This window comes from Ranitomeya variabilis, chromosome 5, assembly GCF_051348905.1.
Source record: "Ranitomeya variabilis isolate aRanVar5 chromosome 5, aRanVar5.hap1, whole genome shotgun sequence".
NCBI classification, from domain to species: domain Eukaryota; kingdom Metazoa; phylum Chordata; class Amphibia; order Anura; family Dendrobatidae; genus Ranitomeya; species Ranitomeya variabilis.
This window is the reverse complement of record NC_135236.1, coordinates 674798970-674821359: the sequence shown is the minus strand read 5'-3', so window position 1 is coordinate 674821359 and position 22390 is coordinate 674798970. Positions and strand designations below refer to the sequence as shown.

Sequence of the window (22390 nt, the reverse complement as noted above, 5' to 3'; positions counted from 1 at the left end):
AATAACTACTATAATACTGCCCCCTATGTACAAGAATATAACTACTATAATACTGCCCCTATGTACAAGAATATAACTACTATATTACTGCCTATGTACAAGAATATAACTACCATAATACTGCCCCTATGTACAAGAAAATAACTACTATAATACTGCCCCCTATGTACAAGAATATAACTACTATATTACTGCCTATGTACTAGAATATAACTACCATAATACTGCCCCTATGTACAAGAAAATAACTACTATAATACTGCCCCTATGTACAAGAATATAACTACTATAATACTCCTCCTATGTACAAGAATATAACTACTATAATACTGCCTCTATGTACAAGAATATAACTACTATAATACTGCCTCTATGTACAAGAATATAACTACTATAATACTCCTCCTATGTACAAGAATATAACTACTATAATACTGCTCCTATGTGCAAGAATATCTACTATAATACTGCCCCTATGTACAAGAATATAACTGCTATAATACTGCCCCTATGTACAAGAATATAACTACTATAATACTGCCCCCTATGTACAAGAAAATAACTACTATAATACTGCCCCCTATGTACAAGAAAATAACTACTATAATACTGCCCCCTATGTACAAGAATATAACTACTATAATACTGCCCCCTATGTACAGGAATATAACTACTATAATACTCCTATGTACAAGAATATAACTACTATATTACTGCCCCTATGTACAAGAATATAACTACTATAATACTCCTCCTATGTACAAGAATATAACTGCTATAATACTGCTCCTATGTACAAGAATATCTACTATAATACTGCCCCTATGTACAAGAATATAACTGCTATAATACTGCCCCTATGTACAAGAATATAACTACTATAATACTGCCCCCTATGTACAAGAAAATAACTACTATAATACTGCCCCCTATGTACAAGAAAATAACTACTATAATACTGCCCCCTATGTACAAGAATATAACTACTATAATACTGCCCCCTATGTACAAGAATATAACTACTATAATACTGCCCCTATGTACAAGAATATAACTACTATAATACTGCCCCTATGTACAATAACATATCTACTATAATACTGCCCCTATGTACAAGAATATAACTACTATAATACTGCTCCTATATACAAGAATATAACTACTATAATACTGCCTCTATGTACAAGAATATAACTACTATAATACTGCCTCTATGTACAAGAATATAACTACTATAATACTCCTCCTATGTACAAGAATATAACTGCTATAATACTGCTCCTATGTACAAGAATATCTACTATAATACTGCCCCTATGTACAAGAATATAACTGCTATAATACTGCCCCTATGTACAAGAATATAACTACTATAATACTGCCCCCTATGTACAAGAAAATAACTACTATAATACTGCCCCCTATGTACAAGAAAATAACTACTATAATACTGCCCCCTATGTACAAGAATATAACTACTATAATACTGCCCCCTATGTACAAGAATATAACTACTATAATACTGCCCCTATGTACAAGAATATAACTACTATAATACTGCCCCTATGTACAATAACATATCTACTATAATACTGCCCCTATGTACAAGAATATAACTACTATAATACTGCTCCTATATACAAGAATATAACTACTATAATACTGCCTCTATGTACAAGAATATAACTACTATAATACTGCCTCTATGTACAAGAATATAACTACTATAATACTCCTCCTATGTACAAGAATATAACTACTATAATACTGCTCCTATGTACAAGAATATCTACTATAATACTGCCCCTATGTACAAGAATATAACTGCTATAATACTGCCCCTATGTACAAGAATATAACTACTATAATACTGCTCCTATATACAAGACTATAACTAATATAATACTGCCCCTATGTACAAGAATATAACTACTATATTACTGCCCCTATGTACAAGAATATAACTACTATAATACTGCCCCCTATGTACAAGAATATAAATACTATAATACTGCTCCTATGTACAAGAATATAACTACTATAATACTGCCCCTATGTACAAGAATATAACTACTATAATACTGCCCCTATGTACAAGAATATAACTACTATAATACTGCCCCTATGTACAAGAATATAACTACTATAATACTGCCCCTATGTACAAGAATATAACCACTATATTACTGCCTATGTACAATAATATAAAAACCATAATACTTGCCCCTATGTACAAGAAAATAACTACTATAATACTGCCCCCTATGTACAAGAAAATAACTACTATAATACTGCCCCCTATGTACAGGAATATAACTACTATAATACTGCCCCTATGTACAAGAATATAACTACTATATTACTGCCTATGTACAAGAATATAACTACCATAATACTGCCCCTATGTACAAGAAAATAACTACTATAATACTGCCCCCTATGTACAAGAAAATAACTACTATAATACTGCCCCCTATGTACAAGAATATAACTACTATAATACTGCCCCTATGTACAAGAATATAACTACTATATTACTGCCTATGTACAAGAATATAACTACCATAATACTGCCCCTATGTACAGGAAAATAACTACTATAATACTGCCCCCTATGTACAAGAATATAACTACTATAATACTGCCCCCTATGTACAAGAATATAACTACTATAATACTGCCCCTATGTACAAAAATATAACTACTATATTACTGCCTATGTACAAGAATATAACTACCATAATACTGCCCCTATGTACAAGAAAATAACTACTATAATACTGCCCCCTATGTACAGGAATATAACTACTATAATACTCCTCCTATGTACAAGAATATAACTACTATATTACTGCCCCTATGTACAAGAATATAACTACTATAATACTCCTCCAATGTACAAGAATATAACTACTATAATACTGCCCCTATGTACAATAACATAACTACTATAATACTGCTCCTATGTACAAGAATATAACTACTATAATACTGCTCCTATGTACAAGAATATAACTACTATATTACTGCCTATGTACAAGAATATAACTACCATAATACTGCCCCTATGTACAATAATATAACTACTATAATACTGCTCCTATGTACAAGAATATAACTACTATAATACTGCACCTATGTACAAGAATATAACTACTATATTACTGCCTATGTACAAGAATATAACTACCATAATACTGCCCCTATGTACAAGAATATAACTACTATAATACTGCTCCTATGTACAAGAATATAACTACTATAATACTGCCCCTATGTACAATAACATAACTACTATAATACTGCCCCTATGTACAAGAATATAACTACTATAATACTGCTCCTATATACAAGAATATCTACTATAATACTGCCCCTATGTACAAGAATATAACTGCTATAATACTGCCCCTATGTACAAGAATATAACTACTATAATACTTCCCCCTATGTACAAGAAAATGACTACTATAATACTGACCCCTATGTACAAGAAAATAACTACTATAATACTGCCCCCTATGTACAAGAATATAACTACTATATTACTGCCCCCTATGTACAAGAATATAACTACTATAATACTGCCCCCTAGGTACAAGAAAATAACTACTATAATACTGCCCCTATGTACAAGAATATAACTACTATAATACTGCCCCTATGTACAAGAATATAACTACTATAATACTGCCCGTATGTACAAGAATATAACTACTATATTACTGCCCCTATGTACAAGAATATAACTACTATAATACTGCTCCTATGTACAAGAATATAACTACTATAATACTGCCCCTATGTACAAGAATATAACTACTATAATACTGCCCCTATGTACAAGAATATAACTACTATAATACTGCCCCTATGTACAAGAATATAACTACTATAATACTGCCCCTATGTACAAGAAAATAACTACTATAATACTGCCCCTATGTACAAGAATATAACCACTATATTACTGCCTATGTACAAGAATATAACTACCATAATACTGCCCCTATGTACAAGAAAATAACTACTATAATACTGCCCCCTATGTACAAGAAAATAACTACTATAATACTGCCCCCTATGTACAAGAATATAACTACTATAATACTGCCCCTATGTACAAGAATATAACTACTATATTACTGCCTATGTACAAGAATATAACTACCATAATACTGCCCCTATGTACAAGAAAATAACTACTATAATACTGCCCCCTATGTACAAGAAAATAACTACTATAATACTGCCCCCTATGTACAAGAATATAACTACTATAATACTGCCCCTATGTACAAGAATATAACTACTATATTACTGCCTATGTACAAGAATATAACTACCATAATACTGCCCCTATGTACAAGAATATAACTACTATATTACTGCCCCTATGTACAAGAATATAACTACTATAATACTCCTCCTATGTACAAGAATATAACTACTATAATACTGCTCCTTTGTACAAGAATATCTACTATAATACTGCCCCTATGTACAAGAATATAACTGCTATAATACTGCCCCTATGTACAAGAATATAACTACTATAATACTGCCCCCTATGTACAAGAAAATAACTACTATAATACTGCCCCCTATGTACAAGAAAATAACTACTATAATACTGCCCCCTATGTACAAGAATATAACTACTATAATACTGCCCCCTATGTACAAGAATATAACTACTATAATACTGCCCCTATATTCAAGAAAATAACTACTATAATACTGCCCCTATGTACAAGAATATAACTACTATAATACTGCCCCTATGTACAAGAATATAACTACTATAATACTGCCCCTATGTACAAGAATATAACTACTATAATACTGCCCCTATGTACAAGAATATAACTACTATAATACTGCTCCTATATACAAGAATATAACTACTATAATACTGCCTCTATGTACAAGAATATAACTACTATAATACTGCCTCTATGTACAAGAATATAACTACTATAATACTCCTCCTATGTACAAGAATATAACTACTATAATACTGCTCCTATGTACAAGAATATCTACTATAATACTGCCCCTATGTACAAGAATATAACTACTATAATACTGCATCTATATACAAGACTATAACTACTATAATACTGCCCCTATGTACAAGAATATAACTACTATAATACTGCCCCCTATGTACAAGAATATAACTACTATAATACTGCTCCTATGTACAAGAATATAACTACTATAATACTGCCCCTATGTACAAGAATATAACTACTATAATACTGCCCCTATGTACAAGAATATAACTACTATAATACTGCCCCTATGTACAAGAATATAACTACTATAATACTGCCCCTATGTACAAGAAAATAACTACTATAATACTGCCCCTATGTACAAGAATATAACCACTATATTACTGCCTATGTACAATAATATAAAAACCATTAAACTTGCCCCTATGTACAAGAAAATAACTACTATAATACTGCCCCCTATGTACAAGAAAATAACTACTATAATACTGCCCCCTATGTACAAGAATATAACTACTATAATACTGCCCCTATGTACAAGAATATAACTACTATATTACTGCCTATGTACAAGAATATAACTACCATAATACTGCCCCTATGTACAAGAAAATAACTACTATAATACTGCCCCCTATGTACAAGAAAATAACTACTATAATACTGCCCCCTATGTACAAGAATATAACTACTATAATACTGCCCCTATGTACAAGAATATAACTACTATAATACTGCCCCTATGTACAGGAATATAACTACTATAATACTCCTCCTATGTACAAGAATATAACTACTATATTACTGCCCCTATGTACAAGAATATAACTACTATAATACTCCTCCTATGTACAAGAATATAACTAATATAATACTGCCCCTATGTACAAGAATATAACTACTATAATACTGCCCCTATGTACAAGAATATAACTACTATAATACTGCCCCTATGTACAATAACATAACTACTATAATACTGCTCCTATGTACAAGAATATAACTACTATAATACTGCTCCTATGTACAAGAATATAACTACTATATTACTGCCTATGTACAAGAATATAACTACCATAATACTGCCCCTATGTACAAGAATATAACTACTATAATACTGCTCCTATGTACAAGAATATAACTACTATAATACTGCACCTATGTACAAGAATATAACTACTATATTACTGCCTATGTACAAGAATATAACTACCATAATACTGCCCCTATGTACAAGAATATAACTACTATAATACTGCTCCTATGTACAAGAATATAACTACTATAATACTGCCCCTATATACAAGAATATAACTACTATAATACTGCTCTCTGCGTACAAGAATATAACTGCTATAATACTGCTCCTATATACAAGAATATAACTACTATAATACTGCCCCTATGTACAAGAATATAACTACTATAATACTGCCCTCTATGTACAGGAATATAACTACTATAATACTGCTCCTATGTATAAGAATACAACTACTATAATACTGCCCCTATGTACAGAATATAACTACTATAATACTGCCCCTATGTACAAGAATATAACTACTATAATACTGCCCCTATGTACAAGAATACAACTACTATAATACTGCCCCTATATACAAGAATATAACTACTATAATACTGCCCCTATGTATAAGAATACAACTACTATAATACTGCCCCTATATACAAGAATATAACTACTATAATACTGCTCCTATGTACAAGAATATAACTACTATAATACTGCCCCCTATGTACAAGAATATAACTACTATAATACTGCCCCTATGTACAAGAATATAACTACTATAATACTGCTCCTATGTACAAGAATATAACTACTATAATACTGCTCCTATGTACAAGAATATAACTACTATAATACTGCTCCTATGCACAAGAATATAACTACTATAATACTGCCCCTATGTACAAGAATATGACTACTATAATACTGCCCCTATGTGCAAGAATATAACTACTATAATACTGCTCCTATGTACAGGAATATAACTACTATAATACTGCCCCTATGTACAAGAATATAACTACTATAATACTGCTCCTATGTACAAGAATATAACTACTATAATACTGCTCCATGTACAAGAATATAACTACTATAATACTGCTCCTATGTACAGGAATATAACTACTATAATACTGCCCCTATGTACAAGAAGATAACTACTATAATACTGCCCCTATGTACAAGAATATAACTACTATAATACTGCTCCTATGCACAAGAGTATATACTTTATATACTGTGCTTTTCCATATTCTGTGTTCCTGGAATATCGGAAGATATAATAAACCCGCCACGTGGCGCACCACCGCTGTTTTCTGCACAATCTTCTCACTAGCCCTGGAGCTAAGCATCAAACATCACAAACTCTGATCAATACAAGATAATTTCTCAAAGGAGCAAAAATATTATTCTAGAAAGTTAAATCATTGATTGAAAATTAGATATAAAAATTATCTTCTTTGTATGAAAAACGAGGCACCGTGGAAAAATTATGACCCTGGTTATGTCTATTTCTGACCACTAGGGGTGCTGTGTAATTATTATATTGCGTAATATCAAAGAAAACCACAATAAATCCTCTCCAGAGGGGCCAGCCTGCAGTTCTGCCGTATTTTATGGAAACTGACCCACGAGAAGACCACTTTTCAATATTTTTTGTGGTTGCCTCAAAGAGATCCATCAGGGAGAATGAGAAATGATGGATGGATGACAGATAATCTATAGAGAGATAATAGATAGATAATAGAGAGATAGATAATTTAAAGAAAACCTGAAATATCTCATGGTCATAAGTCTTCAGCCCCTTTGCTCAGTATTGAGTAGAAGCCCCTTTTGAGCTAGTACATCCATGAGTCTTCTTGGGAATGATGCCACAAGTTCTTCACCCCTGGATTTGGGGATCCTCGGCCATTCTTCCTTGCAGATCCTCTCCAGTTCCGTCAGGTTGGATGGTGAACGTTGGTGGATGCCATTTTCAGGTCTCTCCAGAGATGCTCAGTTGGGTTTAGGTCAGGGCTCTGGCTGGGCCAGTCAGGAATGGTCACAGAGTTGTTCTGAAGCCACTCCTCTGTTATTTTAGCAGTGTGCTTAGGGTCATTGTCCTGTTGGAAGGTGAACCTTCGGCCAAGTCGGAGGACCAGAGCACTCTGGAAGAGGTTTTCATCCAGGATCTCTCTGTACTTGGCCACATTTATGTTTCCTTCAATGACAACCAGTCATCCTGTCCCTGCAGCTGAAAAACACCCCCATAGTATGATGCTGCCTCCACCATGTTTTACTGTGGGGATTGTATTGGACAGGTGACGAGCAGTGCCTGGTTTTCTCCACACATACCGCTTAGAATTATCACCATAAAGGTCTATCTTCATCTCATCAGACCAGAGAATCTTATTTCACATAGTCTGGGAGTCCTTCATGTGTTTTTTAGCAAACTCTATGCGGGCTTTCATATGTCTTGCACGGAGGAAAGGCTTCCGTCGGGCCACTCTGCCATAAAGGCCCGACTGGTGGAGGGCTGCAGTGATAGTTGACTTTGTGGAACTTTCTCCCATCTCCCTACTGCATCTCTGGAGCTCAGCCACAGTGATCTTGGGGTTTTTCTTTACCTCTCTCACCAAGGCCTTTCTCCCATGATTGCTCAGTTTGGCTGGACGGCCAAGTCTTGGAAGACTTCTGGTGGTCCCAATTTTCTTCCATTTAAGGATTATTGAGGCCACTGTTCTCTTAGGAACCTTGAGTTCTGCAGAAATTCTGTTGTAACCTTGGCCAGATCTGTGCCTTGCCACAATTCTGTCTCTGAGCTCCTTGGCCAGTTCCTTTGACCTCATGATCCTCATTTGGTCTGACATGCACTGTGAGCTGTGAGGTCTTATATAGACAGGTGTGCGCCTTTCCAAATCAAGTCCTAACAGTTTAATTAAACACAGCTGGACTCCAATGAAGGAGTAGAACCATCTCAAGGAGGATCTCAAGGAAATGGACAGCATGGGACTTATATATGAGTGTCTGAGCAAAGGGTCTGAATACTTATCACCATGTGATATTTCAGTTTTTCTTTTTTAATAAATTTGCAAAAATTTCTACATTCGTTTTTTTTTCAGTCAAGATGGGGTGCAGAGCCATTTATCAAATGGCTGCAATGAAACAAAGATTGAAAAATGTAAAGGGGTGTGAATACTTTCCTTTCCCACTGTAAATAATAGATGATAAATAGATAGATAATAGACACACGCCATGTTAGATCTGTGCTCAGACTCGTGTGCAGATTTTCTCTGGTTTCCTCGTCCTCCTCTTCATTTGCTGAGTAAACACATATGTTTATCCCGCCAGAGCGGCTTCACAGCGCAGCCGGCAGCGGAGAGACGATACTTGTATCCCTCACTTATTAATAGATGTGAAAGTCATCTGGCTCCATAGATTTTATATTTATCCCTGTGTAGGCTGCTCAACCCGGCACGGAACCGCTCTCATCGGGCGTCCGTCCAGCTCAGCGTTTCCACACGTTCATGGATCCATTATAAATTGCCGAATTTAGAGGGGATTTGAAACCTCAGACACAGATCCATTAACACAAACAATCTAACATCTGCCCCTCTGATAACCCCCACGTTGTTTTAGGCACAACAGCGTCTGCTGATAAAGCTCATAATATATGGTTATATATGGTCTCTTGTAGCCTGCATACAAAGATACATGATAAGATCCTGTCTGCAGTCACCACTAGGGGGAGCTCCCTGTATACAGAGATACATGATAAGATCCTGTCTGCAGCCACCACTAGGGGGAGCTCCCTGTATACAGAGATACATGATAAGATCCTGTCTGCAGTCACCACTAGGGGGAGCTCCCTGTATACAGAGATACATGATAAGATCCTGTCTGCAGCCACCACTAGGGGGAGCTCCCTGTATACAGAGATACATGATAAGATCCTGTCTGCAGTCACCACTAGGGGGAGCTCCCTGTATACAGAGATACATGATAAGATCCTGTCTGCAGCCACCACTAGGGGGAGCTCCCTGTATACAGAGATACATGGTAAGATCCTGTCTGCAGTCACCACTAGGGGGAGCTCCCTGTATACAGAGATACATGATAAGATCCTGTCTGCAGCCACCACTAGGGGGAGCTCCCTGTATACAGAGATACATGATAAGGTCCTGTCTGCAGCCACCACTAGGGGGAGCTCCCTGTATACATAGATACATTATAAGATCCTGTCTGCAGTCACCACTAGGGGGAGCTCCCTGTATACAGAGATACATGATAAGATCCTGTCTGCAGACACCACTAGGGGGAGCTCCCTGTATACAGAGATACGTGATAAGATTCTGTCTGCAGCCACCACTAGGGGGAGCTCCCTGTATACAGAGATACATGGTAAGATCCTGTCTGCAGTCACCACTAGGGGGAGCTCCCTGTATACAGAGATACATGATAAGATCCTGTCTGCAGCCACCACTAGGGGGAGCTCCCTGTATACAGAGATACATGATAAGGTCCTGTCTGCAGCCACCACTAGGGGGAGCTCCCTGTATACATAGATACATTATAAGATCCTATCTGCAGTCACCACTAGGGGGAGCTCCCTGTATACAGAGATACATGATAAGATCCTGTCTGCAGACACCACTAGGGGGAGCTCCCTGTATACAGAGATACGTGATAAGATTCTGTCTGCTGCCACCACTAGGGGGAGCTCCCTGTATACAGAGATACGTGATAAGATCCTGTCTGCAGCCACCACTTGGGGGAGCTCCCCGTATAAAGATATACAGAGATACATGATAATATCCGGTCTGCAGCTACCACTAGGGGGAGCTCCCTGTATACAGAGATACATGATAAGATCCTGTCTGCAGTCACCACTAGGGGGAGCTCCCTGTACACAGAGATACATGATAAGATCCTGTCTGCAGCCACCACTAGGGGGAGCTCCCTGTATACAGAGATACATGATAAGATCCTGTCTGCAGCCACCACTAGGGGGAGCTCCCTGTATACAGAGATACATGATAAGATCCTGTCTGCAGCCACCACTAGGGGGAGCTCCCTGTATACAGAGATACATGATAAGATCCTGTCTGCAGCCACCACTAGGGGGAGCTCCCTGCATACAGAGATACATGATAAGATTCTGTCTGCAGCCACCACTAGGGGGAGCTCCCTGTATACAGAGATACATGATAAGATCCTGTCTGCAGCCACCCTCTCTTGTCCATCACTGTTGGACTGCCTGTATTTTAAGTTTCATGGTAAGACACTTGCTATTTTGTGTTCTTTACAGATGGAGACACCGGAGAAGAAGGGAATGAACGGGCCTGTGACACGCTGCTCATGTGTATCGTGACAGTCCTAAACCAAGGTCTGAGGAATGGGGGAGGTGTCGGAGATGTTCTCCGGAAGCCTTCAAAGGATGTAAGTCTATATTTCTTGGATGTAATGCAGTTGTCCAATGCTTTGTCCTCCTTGGAGCTGCCACTTTATCCATAACATGAATGGGGAATGTCTACAGGTCATGTTGTGGTTCACCTCCATGGTTCTTGAGAATCTTGACTCTTGTCCTGTACTCATTTGCTTCCTTCACCCCTTTCTTCCAGGAACCCCTCTTTGCTGCCAGGGTCGTGTATGATCTTCTCTTCTACTTCATCGTCATCATTATCGTCCTCAATCTTATTTTTGGTGTCATCATTGATACATTTGCCGATCTGAGGAGCGAGAAACAGAAGAAGGAGGAGATCCTGAAGACCACGTGCTTCATCTGTGGTAAGCAGCGAGGTTACCTGGCAGTGTCACCTCTGTATAGGACCGACACTGGTGCCACGTGCTCCTGGTGTCCTCTGCTTATTATGTGTGAAGGTGAAGCTGAGAACTTGTGCTCCTTTCCCCCATCGTCGTGTACGGCAGAGTTATTATCCGCAGTGAATCATTATCTCCAATTATCTGATTAGATTTCCTTATAAATACAGTAAGTTCCGAAATAAAGAAAATAGAAATCACATCCTTGAAAGATCTCAGGTCGCTTCATTACATCAGCGGGTGATGTGTCCCCATCCTTCTCTATGGCTCGGTCCCTCCTCTCACCTCCTTTTTATCTCCCCCAATCTTTTTTTTTTCCCTCCTCTTTTTGACTTTCCTGTTTGTTTGGCAATCCTCCTTACTTTTCCCTTTTTTACTCTCTGTTCTTCTTTATCTCCTCACTCTTTTTCATCTTTTCTTTTTTTCTCTTCCTCCATCTCTTGCACATTTCTCATTTTCAGTTTTTTCTCCTTCTCTCCACCCTTCCCATTATGTCTTCCCCTTACTCTTTTTTATTTCCTCCACATTCTCTGTTCATCTTCTCCCTTTCCCCCTCCTTTGTTTCTCTTATCATTTTTAAGCCTCACGGCTTTCTTTTTCCTCCCCTTTCTCTCGCTCTCTCCTCCTCGTTCTCTCGCTCTCTCCTCTGCTGTCTCTCACTATCTCCTCCCCATTATCTCGCTCTCTCCTCCCCTTTGACTCACTCTCTCCTCCCCTTTCTCTCGCTCTCTCCTCCCCTTTCTCTCGCTTTCTCCTCCCCTTTCTCTCGCTTTCTCCTCCCCTTTCTCTCGATCTCTCCTCCCCTTTCTCTTGCTCTCTCCTTCCCTTTATCGTGCGCTCTCCTCCCCTTTATCTTGTTCTCTCCTCCCCTTTATCTTGCTCTCTCCTCCCTTCTCTCGCTCTCTCCTCCCCTTTCTCTCGCTCTCTCTCCTCCCTTTCATCTCACTCTCTCCTCACCTTTCTCGGTCTCTCCTCCCCTTTATCTTGCTCTCTCCTCCCCTTTCTCTCGCTCTCTCCTCCTTTTTATCTTGCTCTTTCCTCCCCTTTATCTTGTTCTCTCCTCCCCTTTATCTCGCTCTTTTCTCCCCTTTATCTCACTTTCTTCTCCCCTTTCTCTCGCTTTCTCCTCCCCTTTATCTCGCTCTCTCTCCTCCCCTTCATCTCGCTCTCTCCTCCCCTTTATCTCACTCTCTCCTCCTCTTTATCTTGATCTCCCCTTTCTTGCTTTCTTCTCCCTTTTCTCTTGCTATCTCTTTAACTGTTGTCTCACAAACTCTCACCCTTTCTTCATGCTGCTTCTTTTGATTCTCATTTTTTCCCTTTTCCTTATCCTTTTCTGCTACTTCTTTCTTACAATATGGTTCTCCTTTCTCTTTAGTCACGTCCTCCTTTTTCTATCTGATGCCCTCTTTTTGTATCTATAATTTTCTGTCTCGTTTTCTCTCTTCCTTCCTATCTCCTTTTTTCTTTCTCTTTTCTTTCTTTTTCTTTTTTATGTCCATCTACCTCTGTCTTAACCTTCCTCCGTCCTATCGACAACTACTTTTTATTTTTTATTCTCATGCTCTATACCCTTTATCCCTTTGTCTCCTCCTTCTTTCTCTATCTTCTCCTCTTTTTTCTCTTTATCCCCTACCTTTGTCACTTGATCCTTTTTGTCTCTAACTTTTTTTTTCTCTACCTCCTCCTACCTCACAACCCTTTTCCTTCCTATTTTTATCTCCTTCCATTTCTAATTTTTTCCCTCCCTTTATCTTTCTTTACCCCTCTTCTATGTTCCTTCTTTTCCCGTTCCCTAATCTTCCGTCCCCATTCTCTTTCTCTATTTCCTTCTATTTCTGTCTTTCTCCTCTTATCTTTCCCCTCCTTTGATACTGTTTTTCCCCCTCGCACTTCCCTTCTTTACTCCTTTTATTCCTGTCACCGCTCTCCATTCTCTTCCTCTCCCTTTTTCTTTCTTCTCCTCCACCACTTTTTCTGCCCCTCTTTCTCTTTCTCCTCCTTTCTACCTCACTCTCCTCTTCCTCCTCCTCTTCTTATTTTGTTTTTCTTGCAGGTCTGGAGAGAGACAAGTTTGATAATAAGACGGTCTCCTTCGAGGAGCACATCATGTCAGAACACTGCATGTGGCATTATTTGTACTTCATTGTTCTGGTCAAAGTGAAGGACCCCACTGAATACACCGGCCCTGAGAGCTTTGTGGCGAAAATGATTGCAGTAAGTCACCTAAAATGTCATATACAAGCCTAGTTTCGTGTGATTGTAGCCTGAAATCTCCCTCCACCCATACTTTACACTGCAGCCCTGCCTGCTCTGATTAGCTGCGATGCATAAGCACAAGCGCAGCAGGACGTTGCCGCATGGAAGGCGGATTTCCTTTACATGAATTGCTTTATATTGAGCCTTCATTCTGATCAAGTAAATAACATTACTAATTATGTGACCGCAAAATCCGACAAACTCCATGTTCTATAATTCCACATACAGTTATTTTCAGTGAGCGAAGTGACCGAAATAGAAAGGACTCTCTATCCACGGCCCTTTCTCACTTTCTCTCCCCTATTTTCTTTCTATCTACTCTCACTTTTTTCTGTCTCCTCCTCGTTTTCTCTTACACCTTTATTCTCATCCCCTCTCTATCCTGAACTGTTTTTATGTAGTCCTCCCCCTTTATCTCCTACTTCAGCACTTTCTCTTCCTTTCCCCTCCCTTTCTCTTCCATTCACCTCCCTTTCTTTCCCCTCCCTTTCCCTTTCTCTTCCCTCCCTTTCTCTTCTTTTCACATCCCATTTTCTTCTTTTCACCCCCCTTTCTCTTAATTTCTCTCTCTCTCCCTTTCCCTCCCTTTTCCTTCCTTTTCCCTCTTTCTCTTCCTTTCCCCTCCCTTTCTCTTCCTTCCCCCTCCCTTTCTCTTCCTTTTCTCCTTTTCACTTCCCTTTTTCTTCCTTTCCCCTCCCTTTTTCTTCCTTTCCCCTCCCTTTCTCTTCCTTTCCCCTCCCTTTCTCTTCCTTTCCCCTCCCTTTCTCTTCCTTTCCCCTCCCTTTCTCTTCCTTTCCCCTCCCTTTCTCTTCCTTTCCCCTCCCTTTATCTTCCATCCCCCCCTTTTCTCTTCCCTCCCCTCCCCCCCTTTTCTCTTCCTTTCCCTCCCTTTTCCTTCTTTTCCTCTCCCTTTCTCTTCCTTTTCTCCTTTTCACTTCCCTTTTTCTCCCTTTCCCCTCACTTTCTCTTCCTTTCCCCTCTCTTTCTCTTCCTTTCCCCTCTTTCTGTTTCTTTCCCCTCTCTTTCTCTTCCTTTCCCCTCCCTTTCTCTTCCTTTCCCCTCCATTTATCTTCCTTCCCCCCCCTTTTCTCTTCCTTTCCCTCCCTTTCCCTTCCCCCCTTTTCTCTTCCTTTCCCTCCCTTTTCCTTCTTTTCCCCTCCCTTTCTCTTCCTTTTCTCCTTTCCCTTCCCTTTCTCTTCCTTTCCCCTCCCTTTCTCTTCCTTTCCCCTCTCTTTCTCTTCCTTTCCCCTCTTTGTTTCTTTCCCCTCTCTTTCTCTTCCTTTCCCCTCCCTTTCTCTTCCTTTCCCCTCCCTTTCTCTTTATTTCCCCTCCCTTTATCTTCCTTTCCCCTCCCTTTCTCTTTATTTCCCCTCCCTTTCTCTTCCTTTAACCCTCCCTTTCTCTTCCTTTCCCCTCCCTATCTCTTCCTTTCCCCTCCCTTTCTTTTCCTTTCCCCTCCTTTCTCTTGCTTTCTGTTCATTTCCCCTCCCTTTCTCTTAATTTCCCCTCCCTTTCTCTTCCTTTCCTCTCCCTTTCTCTTCCTTTCCCCTCCCTTTCTCTTCCTTTCCCCTCCCTTTCTCTTCCTGTCCCCTCCCTTTCTCTTCCTGTCCCCTCCCTTTCTCTTCCTGTCCCCTCCCCTTCTCTTAATTTCCCCTTTTCTTACCTTTTTTCTATCTCTTCACCCTTTCGTATATATTCTCCCCTTTTCTAACCTTTTTTTTCTATTTCCCCCTTTTCCTATGTCCTCTCCTTTTTTTACCTTTTCTATCTCCTCTCCTTTCTCTATGTCCCCTCCCTCTTTTCCTGTTTCCTCCCATTTTCCTATGTCTCCGCCCCTCTTCTTACCTTTTTTCCTATATCTCCTCCCCTTTTCTTATATCTTCTCCCCTTTTCTTACCTTTGTCCTATCTCCTCCCATTTTCCTATATTTCCTCTCCTCTTCATATCCTTTTTTCCTATATTTCCTCCCCCTTTTCCTACGTCTCCTCCCCTTTTCCTAGATCTCCTCTCCTTTTCTTACCTTTTTTATCTCCTCTCTTTTCTCTATGCCCCTTATTTATTCGCTTGTCCTGTGGTTTCTCCCTCGGTCCCTCCGCATTACTTTACACTGCTGCTCAACCTGCTCTGATCGGCTGCTGTACATAGAAGAGTAAGAAGCTTGAAACTTCTGAGACTTGTATCTGAGCAAAATGTCCAAACAACGAAACACAAATTCCCAATTATGAAGTTCTGACAAAGCTCGGCGCGGCGCAGTCACACGCGGGCAGTTATTTTTAGAGCTCGTTTTGACCCAATTTGGGAGAATGCAGCCCCAGATTGAGCATTTTGTAAGGCGATAATGTGTTTTATTACAGATCCTATAATTGTCGCGTGTAGGAGGGAGACATATGAGGAGCCAGATCTCAGCCGATCACATCCTGCGTCCCCTCCTCGTCTTCTGCCGCACTTTACGCCCCGATCCAAATAATAAACCCTCGGTGTCATCGACGGAGAAAATTTCCCAGAAATGTAAAAAAAAAAATGTTGATTTTGCAGCTGGTAATTTTCCTTCGTCTGCAATTAGTAAATTTTGTTTTAATAACTTAAATGAATTTATTTATTACGGATGCGCGGCTAATTTATCACTTAATTGCTTGTTTGGGTTGGATGTAACTTTCTTTCGGAGCTCCTCCAAGGATATAAAGGTGACACAGCCCCTCTATGTAAAAAAAAAAAAATTCCATTTAAAGGGTGACTCCACTTTGTTTTTTTGCAGAAAATATTTGGGTATCGCTTAACTAACAATTCCTTAATATAATGTTATTACCAGAATCGCTCCTGGTAGCTGCCAGTGAGATTCAAAGCAAGAGTTTTGGTGGGGGAAAAAAAATGGAAGTTGCCGTTGTTTAGCCTGTCACAGCTCCGCCCCTTTACTACAGAGCTCTTGTAGATCATGTGACCTCTGCTGTCCAATGGCTGCTGGACTTCTGTTCACTCTGCTTGTTATAAAGCTTTGTCACCTCCAGTATGGCTGCGGCTGACAGGTTATAATCTAAGGCCACAGACCCCAAGCCGTTCCCAGGAGAGGAGATCTGATTGGTGCTCAGGTAGTTGGAGGAGCATTTATAGGGGGGCATTAATATGTCATTTAGTGTCCACATTCATACAAGTTCTTATGTAATAAAATCATACAGTGCCATATCAGTAGTGACATACACTGCACATATTAGTAGTTTTACACTGTTAGTGTCAATATCGATAGTGCCAGCCAGTATCTATATTATGGTAGTAATGCCGTGCAGTGTCTATAGTAATAGTATCATATAGTGTCCATTTCAATAGTGCCGTTCAGTATCCATAGTATTCATCATACAGTGCCACTAGTGCTATACAGTGCCATATATTAATAGTGCCATACAGTACCTGTATCAGTAGTACCATATCACTAGTACCGTACAGTACCTATATCAGTAGTGCTATACAGTGCCATATCACTAGTGCTATACAGTGCCATGTCACTAGTGCCGTACAGTACCTATATCAGTAGTGCTATACAGTGCCATATCACTAGTGCTATACAGTGCCATGTCACTAGTGCCGTACAGTACCTATATCAGTAGTGCTATACAGTGCCATATCACTAGTGCTATACAGTGCCATGTCACTAGTACCGTACAGTACCTATATCAGTAGTGCTATACAGTGCCATATCACTAGTGCTATACAGTGCCATGTCACTAGTGCCGTACAGTACCTATATCAGTAGTGCTATACAGTGCCATTTATTAATAGTGCCATACAGTACCTGTATCAGTAGTACCATATCATTAGTGCCGTACAGTACCTATATTAATAGCGCCATACAGTACCTATATTAATAGTGCCATACAGTACCTGTATCAGTAGTGCCATATCATTAGTGCCGTGCAGTACGTATATTAATAGTGCTATACAGTGCACATATCATTAGTGCCATACAGTACCTATATCAGTAGTGCTACACAGTGCCATAGAGTACTTATATTAGTAGTGCCATATGGTGCTCTTATCATTAATACCATATAGTAACCATATTAATGGTCCAGTACAGTCTCTATAAATAGTGCCGCACAGTGGCCATGCAGGGTGTCAGCATTGACTCATTTTCTATAGTAAATTATGCCTGCAGACGTGATTGTACGGGGACGGGAGATGGAGGCGCGACCTCTCGGAGCCAGGAGCGCTGTCATATTTCACTGTCTCTCTGATGGATGACGCAGGACACAGCAGAGCGGGAGCTGAACGTGTCGGGCGGTTCGGTATTATCCGTGTCTCACACGTCCTGTGGAAATCCATCCGATCAGAGGTCACCGCATAATTGGTGGTAAACAGTCCCAGGGCCCTTAATGGGCGCACGTGCCGCTCGGCTGATGCACGAGACTCTTTTATGGTCGCTTAAACTCGGCTGAACCTGGAATCGTCGCTCTCTGCTGCTGATAAACTTTAGTACACAGTGTTATCTGGGGCCCGACGCGAGGACCGCGGCTCTAAAAGACCGAAACCTCCTGATTATCTATGTACTGTCCTGGATGACACGAGGTGGCGGAAATCACTCCAGGGGAAAGGACGCGGCGCAGGATGACGAGAGCATAATACCGTAAACTAGTATCTGAAATAAACCTCCAATCCCTACATAATGGAGGGCCCAGATCGCAATAAGGGGCCCTGATCTCGAGTTACACCCATTTTTTTTCATCGTGCCCATCTCCGTCAGCCCCATAGAGCACATGTGCAACCGCCACTCGACAGGAGAAACCGGACCCCCTGTTCTTCTGGACTTTCATCTCTGAACCATAGCTGAGAGTGGCTTCGAAGAGAATCTCTCCTCCTGGAGGACCCGACACATCTTTGTGGGCTAATTTTGTGTTTTCATTAAGAACTGTGTAATACCCCTCCTGACCTGCGGAGGTGCTGTAGGGAAATCCACAGATTACAGCCGATCCCTGGAGGTCCAGACAACCTTATCATCTGAGAACTTCTAACAACTGATGGTGACAGAAGCTATAGGGCACATCGCTCTTCAGACGCCGCAGCCCTTAACAATCATTGGGGGGGATGGATAGACCCTCCCCCATGGATCTTTTTAAAGGCATACATACCCTTTTTACCTTCCAGGGAGCAGAGATTTTTGGACACCCCAGTGATGGATGTTGTGACCACATGTCCTCTTTGTGGAATCTACTGCGAGATAAATCTCTCTGTTTTTGCTCTTTTTTTTTACAGGAAAAAAACTTGGACTGGTTTCCTCGGATGCGCGCCATGTCCCTCGTCAGCAGCGAGGGCGAAAATGAGCAGAACGAAATCAGGAATTTGCAGGAAAAGCTGGAATCTACGATGAGTCTGGTGAAACAGCTGTCCGGACAGCTTGCTGAGCTGAAAGAGCAGGCGAGTAAATGTGGAGACTGGGGGGAATGTCCCAAACTGTAAGGGGGCGGAGAATTTGTACAGGTGATTTCTCTTTGAATCCATGCCATGCTCCGCCCCCGAGGAGCCTCTATTGAGCATAACAAGGTTTTATATCAGTTTTGCCTTCACGAATCCAGATGACAACAAAAAAAATGATGGTCTACCAGATGCTTGGGGGTCCTGATTGTCGGGACTGCCTCTTTGATGTCTACATATCCTAATAAGGCATATGGAATGGGGAAGTCTTAGTGAGGTATCCCCTTTAAATGTGACACTATGGGAGGAGATTGGAGTGGAAAAAGTCATATCACATGGAAGGGAGGAGCAAAGGTTTTCTAGATTAAGAGAGTCCAGCATATGAAATTAGTTTTAGGTTCCATTTATAAAGTAACGGGTATCAAACTGATTCAGACAAATCTTAATAGACCCCTTTTAAGTTGACGGGTACCATCAAGGTTCTAGTATTTTGGGTACCATCAAGGTTCTAGTATTTTTTTTTATGGCAAAAAACTGAACCTCATAAAAAGTGTCAGTTCAAAAACAGGAGCCTCGCTTCTTGGGTGATTACTATTTTGGTATACATACACAGAAAGTTCCTTCTGCCATACAGTATACTGCCTCCCCATGCCGCTAATTTGCATACTTTTTTTCCCAAGACTCCCTGCACCAGCTGGATCTCCCTAAGGAGAACCAGTAGTCCCAGAAGCCATGTCCTTCATTGCAGATAGTTAGTAAGATCTTTAAGAAATCAGGATAGCTGAGGGTTAAGGAGCCATCCCCTGAACTAGGTGACCGCTGCCGCCAGACGACTCTCAGGAGCTGCTCCTGGCCTTGGGAGGAGATGATGCTCTTAGTGCTTCGGCTCCGGCGCCCACGCTGATCATCAAGCGGCTCTTCCACGGAGGAAACTGATTAGTTGTATAGGGGTCATGCAAAGAGCGAGGTCCTAATGGTCCTAAAACGCGCACCCCCCCCCCGATCATTGCTTCTACCACTGATCAGATCTACCCAGTCGCCGTCAGATGAGAGAGTTAAAGGCAATGTGTCAGTAAGGCAAGCCCTGTCCATGTACACGGGTAGGGCATATCGACACCATACAAGGGTGAGGTCTACTGCTCGGGACCCCCTATCTATTATCCAGGTGTGTCTGACCCACCCCTTTCAATATTTTTTTTTTTTTTTTACAGATGACAGAACAAAGGAAAAACAAGCAGCGTCTGGGATTTCTAGGCTCGAACTCGTCTCACGTCAACCATCATCTCTCTCCGCACTGATTGCGCGGGTGAAGCATAAAGATGTCCGCCATCCCTATGTTATTGCTTTACCTAGGGCGACAGAGGAAGATGGACTGGTCAAAGCCGCATGGGGCTGATAAAGGGACCACAACTGCGGATGTACAAGGGATGAAGTGTGCGGCCCCTTTAAGGGATCTCGTCGGTGAGTGATACCGACAGCCGCGCAAAGACTGGATCTACTAAGCGATGACTGCACAACCCGCGCCGTGCCTTTAAGACATGAACAAGGGATCTTCTCGTAAAGACGTTTTGGGGATATTTGCATCGTTTTTGCTTTTTTTTTATTCCGCTAACATATGCGATAGTCTATGAACTACTTATCATCATCTCATTAGAATCCTGGGAGTTTTTTTAAAGGGATACTCCATATAAACGAAGCATAATAAACTTCCAAATTGATCATATCCAACAGCCAGGATTTTGCTGGGACAATTCGGGTAGTAAAAGGGGTGTGGCTAAGCAAAACCACACCCCAATTTTAAAATATTTGGGGGTGGGACTTAAATGTCCTTAAATTTACATGTGTTATGCAATGGGTTAAGCTTCATTTGCATAAAGATGGATAACTCCCTCTAAATTGGTCACGGCAGCCAGGGGTGGGGGATGGGAAGTGGGTTTTTATCATGTTTTATGATTTTTATAGAATTCTGTACATAGAATGTTCCATGGATCAGACCGGGGGACCACTGTAAAGACCAGTGCAATAAAAAATGAATGTATTAGACGATCGCTGTGATTATCAACCTGCTTTATTGATAAAGTATAATGTGACACGAATTAAAGAGCACCTAAGTCAAAAGTGACCTCTTTTTTACACTTATTCGATTCTCGTTGCTCCCCTGAGTAATCCAGTTTTTGTTTTTTGTAAATCCGACTTACAGTTCGAGAGATATGGTCCTTTTTATATAGGGGGCATGGCTCACAGGCTCCTCTGGGGCGTGTCTCTGCATAATTAACTCAGGAACCACGCCTCCTTAGTAAAGACCATGAAATTAGCACTAAATATAAATGATAATATCTCTTGAACCGTTTGGCGGATTTAAAAGAAATAAAAAACGTAACATCCAGGGGAATAAAAATAAGAGCAAAAACTGGACACTTTTGACTCGGTGAGAGGTCCTCCTTAAAGGGGTGGTGATGCAAATATCAGTAGCGTATAATAATAAAAGAAGGGGGTGATATCCTTCACATGTATACATATAAACGTCTCTCAGAGATAGGTGACAGAAAGTAGTGCCACTGATGCACTGTACCATTCCATCAACAGCCTCAAGACCTGATACCACCCCCGTGATTTGAGTGAGCCGATCTTAGTTCTCCATAGAACTCGATGGTGATGACTGTTCCATTTAGCCGCACCATGGGGGGAGGGGTGTCGCGATAACAATGCTGCAGTATGACAATGTTACAGCCCTCTGGAGGAGGGACATCTCCCATTTTTGGAACACATAGGAGAGCTAATTTACATACTTTTTTCCCAAGATTCCCTGCACCTGTTGCATCTCACTAACTAGAACCAGTAGTCTCAGAAACCAATTAATCAATCATTAGCCGCCACA

At 40.5% G+C, this 22390-nt stretch overlaps 1 protein-coding gene across 1 annotated transcript in view; it reads left to right on the top strand.

Moving 5' to 3' along the window:
• The window catches only part of ITPR2 (inositol 1,4,5-trisphosphate receptor type 2), a 260824-nt gene extending 239269 nt beyond the window's left edge, over positions 1-21555 (top strand). Inside the window, exons 53-57 of the mRNA XM_077266872.1 lie at positions 11342-11472; positions 11655-11820; positions 13910-14070; positions 19354-19515; positions 20724-21555. Of these exons, the coding sequence (XP_077122987.1) occupies positions 11342-11472; positions 11655-11820; positions 13910-14070; positions 19354-19515; positions 20724-20810 (707 nt within the window). The 3' untranslated portion in view covers positions 20811-21555. The remainder of the gene's footprint in view (positions 1-11341; positions 11473-11654; positions 11821-13909; positions 14071-19353; positions 19516-20723) is intronic.
• The last annotated feature ends 835 nt before the right edge of the window (positions 21556-22390 follow it).